Consider the following 12636-nt stretch of genomic DNA (forward strand, 5'->3'; position numbering starts at 1 on the left):
TTTGTTTGCAACCCACCAATAAAATGTACCTGCTGCTATTATTAACATTTAAAAATACCTCTGTGTTTGTGGGGAGGTTAACTCAAATATTTTTCAGGCAAACCTTATAACTCCATGATGGAACTTGATTGGCAGCTGGACATTCTAGTGCTGGAGTCAGTGCTGTTCATCCAAACAGCCACTAACTCTTGTTCCATGGTTATGGCATCATTTGGGTAACAGCAGAATAACTTTTGGGCTACCAAAGTGATGGTGTTGCATTTGTCTGTGATTAATAGTATTCCAACTTAAGGTGAAGGCATGATATTGAAGATCTCACTCGGTAGTAGGCAGGTGACTGCATCAGTATAATTGGGGCTAAGTAGATATATGATTTGATAGAGCTCTAAACACTAGGTGTAGGCTGTTCTATCTATGGGTTTTACTAACTTTATGCTAGGGAAACCTGTATAGATACCCTACACTGTCTTTCCTGGATACTTCATATATAAAACCATATCCTTAAAATTAAATATTTCCACTTAAAAATGAGTTTGTGAGCTATTTTTAAGCTGGATAAATAATTTTTCAAGATTTTTTAATATATTTTCTTTAGTCTGCTTTCTCATATACATGTATAATATTAGAAAGTTTACCTGTGTTTTCTTCAAGCCACCAAAACAGTACAACAATACTTTTACTTTTTAAAAAGATACAGAAAATTTAGCCTAAAAAGGCTAGCAATTTAAATTGCTAGCCTTTAAAGTAGTAAGTGGAGTTCTGCAACCAATTTTATAATTAAATGATATACAATAAATTTCAAATTGTATGAAACAATATATTTCCTTTATTATTTTACTTTAGTAGAAATCCATATGATTGAACTTGCATTACCAGAAAATGGAGACATACAAGTAGCACAAATTTAGATCCCCACTAAAATTTCTCAATTTTATACACATAAATAGTATGGACATACTATTTATGTGTATAAAAATGTATTTATGTGTAAAAATTTATGTATCCATACCTGTGGTATGGACAAAAAGAATATCACAGTGGGCCTGGTGTCAAGATGTGTGGCACCTTGATTGGCAAGAGGGTCCTAATTAATGATCATTATTAACAATCATGTCCTGTAATTAATACTTCCAATATTTCTCCTTTTTCTTAGTAAATAAATAAAATTTCTACTCAGATCATTACATAATTACATAATGTAGATCACATCAGGAATGTATTTGTATGGTATTCCATAATTAAAAAAAGAATCGCTTGAACCAATCAAGGGAGAACAAAGGATAAGCTCATCCCAAAACAATTCATTTTCCAAAAAAAGAAATGGTTAATCCCCTTCTTTATTTATAAGAGATATATGGAGATTCCAAGTAAATGAAATAAGAAGAAAATATTATTTGGAAAATTATAACAAAATCATATGTACAAGTTAAATAAAATGCAAAACGTTCATGTAATGTTTGTTAAGTTATGTAATCATAATTAATAAAGTTTGTCATAAATAAGTTCCATAAACTTTAAAGGAAATTGAAACAAGTCACAAATTAATTCCAGAAATTATTAGCCATTCTCAAAAATAAAATCCCATGCCAGATTTATGAGAAAAAGTGCTGCATGAAATGTTTTCTATTGCCTTCCTCAGTGAGCCAAATATTCGATTTTCAAAACCACTGGAATGCAGGTGATATTCAGTTCCAAAAATTACGCTTTCACTCTTGTTTACTATAGCGGCTTGCTCTATAATGAACATCATTCTAATTGGTTAGTCTTGTAGCTCTGGTGCTTTGTACACATGATTGTCATAAGTAAGACTGAGGCAGTGCAAAATAACAAATTCTGTTGAGAAACAAATCTATTATACATAATGTTTACACTCAGGAAGAGAACTTTTAATTGATATTTTTTTAAGAAGTCATAGGCAGAGTAATATTGGTTCTGTAAAAAAAAATATTTAATTGGTTGTACATTTTTTAAATTGAGCAATAATTTATTAAAAATGACAACAGAAGAATAGCAAAATTCTCTTTTCTCTTGTACACAAAAATATTTTACTGAGTTGTGAAAAATACATCCATGTCTGATTTGATTTGTTCGTTTATTATATTAATTTATTTACTAGCATGTTTATTTGTCCAGGACTTTTTTCTGTGCTTAATGCTGATTAGATACTGCAACAAAAAAAATTACAAAGCCTGCTTTCTTGTGTGATGATACAAGATTTATTTACTTTTTCCATAATCTTTAATTAAGTGTAGGTTTATTTAAGCATTTTTACTTAACTTATTGTTTTAAGTAAATGAATAAAAACAATAATGAATGAAATTTAATCGGCAATTTTTGCATATTGTACCTTTTTGAGTACTGTCTTTTCTTAATTTTTCATTTTTATTAAAACTAGTGTTGTATACAAGACAATTAATTTATAGGCATTGTAAAGTAGTACTTTTGTGCTAATTATGTGTAATATAATGTATTTAAGTATTTATGGCCTGCTGTGTGTTTAATCTAATGTATATGTAAATAATTTTTATAATGATAATATTCTACATGTTGTGTGTTTAAAATCTGTTTGTTTAGTCATAGTAGATGCTTTATGTATTAGCATGTCAGTTTTGTATGCATGTTAGTTAATTTAGTATTATTTAGTGTATTATACTTGTTAAATGTACATATGTTTGGTGGTGTTTGACATTATACATTTATACTAACATTATTATTAATAGCTTAGCTGTTGTTCTTTTTTTGTTTCTTAAGGCTTAAAGGTTTCTTAAAAGTTTTTTTCTCATTATTTCTTTTACAGTTTCAATCTATTTAATGCCACAAGTAACAGAAATGTATGCTGAATTACATTAATGATTATTTTCACATTATCTAAAACATTCTGATTACAAATTTTATGGTACAACTTTAGACATTTTAGTGATATTTTTATTATTATTACTGAAAATCACAAGAGGTTGACATAGAAATGTATACAAGTACTCTTATTTGACAGGAATGTTTATCGTAATTCTTTATTGCTTTCCTTAAAGTATCTTATCTAAATTTTAAATAATAACTGGTAAAGTTTATTTTTTTAGATGAAATTTATAACATATATTTATTTTATTAATTTATTCATAATACAGTGTTTCAGATAATAATTATTTGTTAATTTTTTAAATTGTTGTAATTACATGATTTCTCTAAAAAGAAGAAAGAAGCTTGCAATATGTGTCCACATTAAATTCACAAAATGCCTTAGTAAATCCATTTTGCATTAGACTCCACCCATAAAAAAAACACAGATGGATTGATTTGATAGGAAACATTCAGTTATTGACAAGAGGTCGTCTTTTTTTTCAGTTCTTAAAATTATTATTTTAATTGAACTGTTTTCTGCTAGTATTACTCGACACTCAGAATTGGTATCAGCAAACTTACAATATAAATACACAAAGGATGAAACATAGTAAATTTTAAACATTATGTCCATAGTTAAATTTAAAAAAAAACATGTAAACATGTTTTGAGAATTTTGGTTTACTACTTTAAATCAAAAATTTTAAGTGCTCAAACTAAATTATCAATAAAATACATCAATGACGTAGCTATTGTTGTTATGATTCAGTAAGTTATCTTTATTTGATAATAATTCATTACTTTTTGATTAATGAGAAAATACTAATGTATCAATGAACAGTATTTTATAAGTAAAAATAGCACTTGTTCAGTTTCTAGCTACTGTGAGATGGATATTTTTAGAAAAATCCACCTTTAATACAAGAAAACAGGTTTTTTACAATCTGTATAATCAGATGGGAATGGTAAATAGTAGAAGATAAAAAAAATGTTTAAATGTAAAATGCAGGATCAGATTACAAAAGTAGTGAGATAAAGATATAATTTGTTTCTATTACTTTTCATCCTGTATGTAGAAGAGAAAACAAGAATTGAGAAATAAATTTGTGAGTGGAGTAACTAAACTAGAAGTCAGAAGAACTCTGAATAGCATACTAGTATATTTATTCCTAGAAGAGAAATTCAATATAAATAAAAATAAAACAAAGGTAATTAGATTTGATAGAAAGTAGGTTAATGAAGGAAAATATTAAAATAAGTGCATGCCATCACAATATTCAAGAAGTAGCAGAATTTTGTTAAAATTATGAAGATTGGATCGAGTAAAGAAGATATCAAAAATAGACTGGAACAAACAAGCTGAGTTTTCATGTTGAAAAAATTATCTGCTGCTATCAAGTATAAATTTAAGAATTAATAAGAAATTTTTTTAAATATTTGTTTGGAGTATGTGATTTACGGTAGGTAAAGCTTGGAATATAGGAAAAAAAGAAGGAAAATAATAGAGGCATTTGTAATGTGGCGTTGGAGAAGAATGTTGAAAATTATGTAGGTCGATAAAGTTAAAAATGAAGAGTTCATAAAATGAATAAACGAGGAAAAAATTTATAACAGACTCTTGTATGGAGATGAACTGGGTTGGAAGGCCATGAATTAAGATAAAACATTTTACTTCTGTACTCCTAAGCGCAACAAGCCAATGTAACCCCTAGCCTCCTGAACATAACCCTGCCATCTATCTTGATCCCCTCTGCCTGTCTTCTCAAACTGAAAATGCCAAGCGTCCTCAATTCTTCCCGATTTAACAAATCTTGCAATATTTTCATTTTCCTGTAAGTCATTAATTTCAACATTATTTTTCATTCTCCACTCTCCATTCTTGCAGATGGTCCAGTGATTCTCCTCATTATTTTATATTAAAAATTTTCTGCTTCAATGTGTCATTCACCATCAACATCCACATTTCAGAACCATATCATACCACAGGCCTTACCAGAGTTTTATATAATTTCATTTTAGTTGCTCTTGATTAGAGGTGTGACTTAAATTACTTCATACTAGTATAAAAAGATCTGTTATTCACCATTGTCCTATCTATCTCATCTGACACTTTTTGATTACTACCCATGTGCAAATACACAACACTTTTAACATGCTTGAAAATATAATTTCCTATTTCTATCTCTTGCTTGTCTTTTACTTGCTGATTGATGATAACTTCATATAGTCAGCAGTCTTAGCTTCATTAGTCTTAAGTCCCCCACCCTTTCCAAAACTCCCTTTATATTTCTCCAGTCTCGTTCGTATCACTTTGGGAAGCTCCTCGTCCAACATCTCATGGTACCTGTTTCTATCCTCCTCAACTTTCAATCTACCTACACCCCATCTCTTCATTCTCCATTCTTTATGAATGTTGGACAGCCTTGATCTAATCGTGGCTCTAACAAAAAGTGATCAGAGTCACAATTCACATTTGCACATACGTCCAAAATCCCTGATGTTCATCTAGCTGTAACTAAGACATGGTCAATCTGGTTGACTATATCTGATCCTAGGATTTTTCAAGCTCCTACGTATATTCTTTTATGAGGGAATCCTGTGCTCTTAATTACCATCGTTTACATTCTGCAAATTGTGCCAATAGGAAGCCATTATTATTTGACTCCTCATGCAGAGATTACCAACCCGCAATAGATCTTATCAATGGTTCTCTTCCCAGCTTTGCATTCAAGTCTCCCAGTATCACCACTATGTCATACCTCTGAACCCTATTCACCTTCCCTGTCAACACAGCAGAGAAATCCTCCTTTTCCCACTCCTTCACCTCCTCTGTAGGAGCATTAGCAGACATTACAGTAACATTTCTAAATTTACCTCTCAGCTTAATTACACACAACCTCCCCGACACTGATTTGAAACTTAACAGCCTTCTTTTACTTCTTTATTATATAAAGAATCTGGTCCCACATAACCCATCCTATTGACCCTTCTGCCGTACAATGTAGAGAAATCCTTTCTGTCAATTTGTCCACTGTCACATCATCTCACTTCCTGCAGCACCACCACATCAATCCTACAACGAATAAGCTTTGATGCCACTGCCCTCATCCTCCCCAGGGTCAAGATTATCTCGCATTACATGTCACCACCTTCCAGTCTATATTCTTACCTCCCTTCTGTAATCCCCCATTCACATTCACATTCATACTCTGTTTCATTCTCCATAAGTTCTGTCCATTGTTTCCTGATTTCATAACAATAAATTCTTTATGCGGCAGGGGAGTTATCTCAACACAAGATCCCCTGACTTTGCAACTGGGCCCTGGGCTTGCAACCAGCAATGCTAAAAAGCATCATTGGCACAGTTAAGATAAAACAAGTTTTGATAATTAGGTAATAGAAGTATGTCTATAACATAAAAAATTTATAGAAAGACAAAGCTTGGAATATTTTAAACAGATGTGTGGGTGGAATTTATCAGGATTCAGATTTTAGCTTAAAACAGAAAGGAATGGAGAATAACATCAAACAGTTTTATAGCTCCAGTAAAGAAATCCCATTATTAAGTTAAAAAAAATAATAAACCATCATTATTAAACAATTTTTTTAACAAAATCACAGTTTTTCATTATTGGTGTTTCACTTTGATAAATAGTCATATGAACCCCTTTTCTGCCATTATCTTGTTTAAAATTTAACTACCTGATTTAATTTGGGTAATTTGTTGAAGGTTTTTGCATTTTGAGTGATCAGTTGTATTAGGAGGACCCCAATATCCATTTTTCATAAAAGTTGCTTTACTATTAAAATTAATTTTTTGCGTATTTATTTATTAATTTTTAAGAAATCATTTTTCATTGTTATAAGAATACTTTATAATAGCACAGTAAATTATTTAATTATTGTGTGGTTGTCAGTTTCCTACTGTTGCTTTACACATCTTCAGCACAATTAATATTACAAATTTTTTTTATAATCATATCTAGTGAGTTTAATAACTCGGTCTGGAACATTGTGCTATAAATATGAGTCAATGTAACACCACAAAACCAAAGTTTGACTTTCAGTAAATCTTGTTGTAATCTTAGTAACATTGTTTTTACTTATTCCATAATAATAAAATTATGTTTACTTTTTATAAAAAAGAAAAAAATAATAAAGATCATGACTTTCTTTCAAAATATCTGAAAATATGTTTCCATTTAGTATTTTGAAGATTTTGGTTCAGTCTCATCCTGGATCAGATCCAGATATTGCAGATGGCACTTTCATTAATCGTATTTATTTTAAGATGTCAGAACACATGTTTGGTATTTTGTTTTTATCAAATCTTTGCTGGTTTGCAAATTTTGTATGGAGTATGTTGATACATGATATTTACATATAATGTGTAAAATTTGAACTAAATTTTGGGCAGACACAGTCATCTATAGATAGTAAGAAATAGTATCTATAGAATTATAGATAGTACTTAAACACGTTAGAATTAACTTTTGCAGCTAATTTAATAAAAAAATGGACCCATTTAGAAACAAATTGACATCATTCATGCATAATTTCACCCACAACATGTTAGGTCTGATCTAAATACAGAATTTATGAAATGTTAAAAAACAACATAATACATATAAAATATACTACTGTAGTGTGCAAATTAATCCAAATACAGGAATTATTTTGTTTATTTCTATGTTGTGGCTACACAACTTGACCGCACCCAATTTTTAAGTTGTCTGTGTAATGTGAGGTTATTGTTCTTTGATTATTTTGCAATTTTCATGTTATAGTGTTTTGTGAAATTTTATTTCACTTTTTATTACAAAATCATATTTTTGTACTTCTTTATGTCGTGAATATATAATAATAGACATAACTCCAAGAAAGTGTTTGAAGGTTGTTCCTCTTTCTGAGCATACCAGTATGTCACAATGACAAATTGCCTCTGAATGTGGTATTGGACTAGGAACTCTGAATGCTACTTTAAAATAATTAAAAAAACTGGTTCCTTTTTTCTCAAAGGAAACGCAAATGAGGTCGTAAAAGAAAAAACACTCCAGCACAGGATCGGTTATTAGTGAGAAAAAGCAAACTCGATCCAAAATTATCTGCTGTGGATTTAAATCAAGAGTTAGAAGCCAAGTGGAACAGCTTTACAAGTGACAACTGTTAGACGCTGAATTCTTGCAGCTGGATGGAAAACTCATCTACTAGCTGAAAAGCAGCTTTTAACATCAGCATTGTGCAAAATAAAAGCCTCTTGTGCATGCAAAATACATGCTAACTGGACCAAAGAAGATTGGAGAAATGATTTTGTTTTCCGATATTCAGGGGCAAAGGGTTCCATACATTAGATGAAAATACATCACCGGCTCATATCCAATAATCACTTAACATCCCCAGAAAAAAATTTTTTGGTATAGTTTCACATTTGAAGGCCTTTGTTCATTACTTCCAGTAGATGGTATGTTGAAAAGTGATGGATATATCAAAATTCTGAAGGAAAGGGTTGTAACACAACTTTAAAATAAATTCTTATAAGGCAGCAGTGTTCCAACAAGATTTGGTACCAGCCATACTGTCAAAAAAGTAGAAAAAGTTTTCAAAGAACAAAACATTTAAGTGTTCCTGTAGCCAGGCAACTCCCCAGACTTAAATCCAATTCATAATCTTTGGGCAATAGTCAGAAATAAACCTCAAAAATTAATTGTACAAAAATTGACCTCAGTAAACCAATAATATTGGTGTGATTTCAAGATGAAGAAATCAAAAATATGTATAGTATCTTGTTGAATTATTGCCAAATTATATACATGAAGTGATTAAGAATACAGGAGGGCATTAATTACTAGTTACTGACTAATTGAATAGGTATGATTTTTTTTCTAAATAAAATTACTTTTTATTAAATAAGATCTGTGTTCAGATTAATTTGCACACTACTGTATTTGACTATATACTATATGGGTTTTTCACTTCAAGATTAATGGTATCTATAATAGTGTCATCTGCAGTACTACAGAAAATCAGATTGAATCATGGTCTCAGAAAGAAGTCTGGAAGCACATTTCCAGTTGTTTAGGAAGTGAGTTATAATTTTTGTTATTTTTACTTTTACAGTTTTTAGTTCAATTATTAACCTTAACTAACAAAAATAAATAAATTTAAAAAGACTTTAAATAGTAATTATAAAGAATTTCTTTTTTTAAATTTAATGGAACATTAACTTTTATTCAAATTCAAGTACATGCTATCAAGGATTGCTAATAAAGATTGGATCATTGTTTAATGAAACAAAAACACAAAGTATTAAGAAATATCAAGTTATAGGATCGTGGTTTCAGGACAAGATATAATGGGTTTGCAAAATAATTTGTTTTTTAAATATCTGTTGAGGATTGTATTTTCTTTTAGGGAAGTTTGATTTTCTCATATTCATCTTTTAATCGTTGATATTAAGTGAACGTTGTTTTTACAAATATATATTTTTGATTTGCTAAGGTAGATTCATAATATTATTAAGATTGACTAATAATGCACTGTTATAGAAAAACCATAAGATATTTATCATCAAAACAAAGCCTCTGCATTTAATTTTGTGTTAATTTATACTAGAGAATTTTTTCAATATCTGTTCTGTACACTAAGCAATTGCACAATGCATATGTGCACTTTAATTTGCCTATAAGAAGATCACCATTAGTTGTTCCTTTAATAAATTTTATTTTTATTTTTTTCTTATTCATACCTATTAATAATCTTCATTTTATTATTAATTTTGTGTACATTTTTGCACATTCTTACTTCTTCACTATGGTTAATACATTTATTTCTTTTTTTTTTAAATGTTATTCAAGTTATTAAGGTTTGTGTTTGTATATATATTTGACTTCACATTGGCTAAATTGGTTTTAATTTCAATAAAAATTTAAAACATGAAAGATTTCTTTTGACAATATATTTTGATATAAAATTATCAACATTATTTTTGACTCCTAATTAAATTAATATCTTGTGCAATTTCATACATAAAACATAATGCATACCACTATACAAGTATGTCATACTCATAAGTATTATGATTACGTTTATTAAAACATTGGATTAATATTATTAACAACGGTACTTATTTAACCGTGTATGATACAACAAGCAATAAAACCTTTAATAAACTATTAAAATCATTCGTCATGATTACTGTACTTATATAATTAACATTTTGTTTACATTTAGAAATGTAAAATGCAGAGAAGTATGTAAGTTGTGCGAAAACAGTATAAATAGTTCACAGTTTATCTTTCTGTACAGAATGTTGACAGTTCAATGCCAAACCAAACCAGATTCATTTTAATACTTTCAACTCCTCAATATTATAGCCTGATCACTGTTCTGTTTCTGGGTTATAATTAATATCCTACTTCTTTCTTGTGATCCAGAGATATGCTAACATACAGGCAGATACTGTAAATGAACAAGAGATGTTGTTACTGCTTGCCTGTAACATCATCATGTTCTTTTGAATCAACAAAGCCCCACCCTAGATACTCCAAGATGTCCGTTATAATTTGTGAATCGATCAGTCAATTCATTAAAAATGCAAAATAAACACTAACTTTTGAGATTTTGGGTGTTAATTTTCTTTTATTTAGTGATTAGTTTATAATTGTTGGCTTAATTTCTTTTAATTTTTGGTCCTTTACTTTTTTTTCCATTAATTTAGCGTTAAGAACATCTAGATATAAAGATCAGTCAAAATTATTATGTTTTCCCAAATTTTCTTGATGACGGAATAGATTTTTAAGGTATTTTATAAATTGTTAATGTCATTTCTGATTTATATGTCATGTTTTTAGATGACTTCTTATTTGTTGCTTCTTAAAAGTTTAATATTAGAAATGGCTGTATTATTTTCTTACATAGAATGTGGTCAGGTAATAATTATTTTTTGAAATATTCTGTCAAATAACATAATTTTTGGTTTAATTCAACCACACTAATTGATTGTAAAATTTTATTTACTTAAATTATGGTACACCGAGTCATTTGGGTTTATTTTTAAATTGATTGATGATGTAATAAGCTTTTTACCTTGAATAATATTTAATCTGTAAAGGGGAATTCATTTCAAAATTTCTAATCATTAAATAAACGTACAATGTGTATAAAAAACCAATTAATTTATAATGTTTGATAAATAAATTAAAAATGAATGACTCAAAATTAAATTTTTGATGCCTTATGGGGAAAAAAATAGTTTTTGGTAATGTTGTTCTTAAGTTTTTTTTATACTGTTCAACAATTTTTTGTTTTAAATACGTTTGCCTTTTTTGCAGGGTTAAATATAGTTGTAGTTAAAAATTACCACAAGGTTGTACCTCACTTAATATTCATATTTATATGATTAACAATGAAAATTATTATTAACACTTTGCACCATATATGTTGAAATTTTGAATGTAATTTTATTATTTTATGTATTAATTTTTTTCAATTCATATTTTTTTGTTGTATTTCATATATATTAAAAATTCATTATTGATGTATAATATTTCAATATTTTTTTTTTTTATTTTAATTTTCGTATGTTTACAGGGACTAACATTTTTTCTGTCTTATACGATTCTTGCCTCCATGTTAGGAATGCTTCAGTTTGGTTATAATACGGGTGTCATCAATGCACCTGAAGTTGTAAGTGCAATTTTTTTCCTATTTAACTTGTTTTGTATTTATAAGACAATGTACTTTTCTTTAAAATTAATTAGAAAATTATTAAAGTAATAATATTGTATTTGAATGAGACCAGTAATTTTTTCAGGTGTGAAAAAAGGATTGGTTATTGTATTTTCTTGATTAGTTGTTTTTATAATTATATATTTAAATTAGTTTAATATGTGTTTTTTAAGTACTTTTATATAGCTAGTGTTATATTATAGTAAACACTTCAAATTTATACTACTTGTTACAATTATTAGTTTTATTAGCCATCCATCCTCAAATAGGAGCTTCTGAAACTCTTCAGTAAATGTTTTGTAACTGTTTTGAGCTTTTTAAAATTCATCATCCACAAATAGATACTGATGGGGTGTAAAAGTGACTCCTCGCTTTTACTGAATAGTGGCTATTTGTCCATGTGAATGAACCTACTGACATGATGGTAGTCAATGTTGTTAATTCTTAAAACAAATAACAAATTTTTTTTAAATACAGACAATTATTAATACTGTTGCTAAACGTAAACCTAAGAAGTAGAGTTATTATTGCTGTTCTGTGATGCTGCAAGAACCAGAAATAAATCCAACTATTAAGGTTGTTCAATAATAAAAAAAACAAACAAATGTAGAAAAACGTAATATTTATTCAATGCTGCTTTTCAACATAATCCCCAGTTATATTTAGGGACTTATCCCACATTTCTGTAAGCTTTTTTATTCCAGTTGTAAATAATTATTCACCTTGGTGTTTGAGCCATTCTTGTGAAGCATTATTGACCTGTTCATGAAGTCATGACTGACATAATGAGCATCACTCACATGAGGTCATAATCGTTACGCCTGTGAGCATCAAGACTGTGAGTTGGGTTTGGTGACAGCTCCTGACCTGACGTTTGAATAGCTTCCTCTGTCTTTTGAGCGGTAAGGCAGCAGGCGTTATTGTGCAGAAGAATATGCTGTTTGAAAGAGAACCAGATGTTTCCTTCTTATCGCAGGTGTCAGTTTTTCCTAACATATCACAAATATGTTAGGTACAAAGACCTAATAAATTAGGTCTTTGTAGTCTCAAATAACAGTTAGCATCTCTTTA

At 29.1% G+C, this 12636-nt stretch overlaps 1 protein-coding gene across 4 annotated transcripts in view; it reads left to right on the plus strand.

Moving 5' to 3' along the window:
* The window catches only part of Glut1 (Glucose transporter 1), a 205386-nt gene that overhangs the window by 138527 nt on the left and 54223 nt on the right, over nucleotides 1-12636 (plus strand). For all 4 annotated transcript variants that reach the window (XM_075372491.1, XM_075372493.1, XM_075372489.1 and 1 more), the window contains one exon: nucleotides 11428-11523. In XM_075372491.1, coding sequence (XP_075228606.1) covers nucleotides 11428-11523 — 96 coding nt within the window. The remainder of the gene's footprint in view (nucleotides 1-11427; nucleotides 11524-12636) is intronic.

Source organism: Lycorma delicatula, chromosome 8, assembly GCF_047948215.1.
Source record: "Lycorma delicatula isolate Av1 chromosome 8, ASM4794821v1, whole genome shotgun sequence".
NCBI classification, from domain to species: domain Eukaryota; kingdom Metazoa; phylum Arthropoda; class Insecta; order Hemiptera; family Fulgoridae; genus Lycorma; species Lycorma delicatula.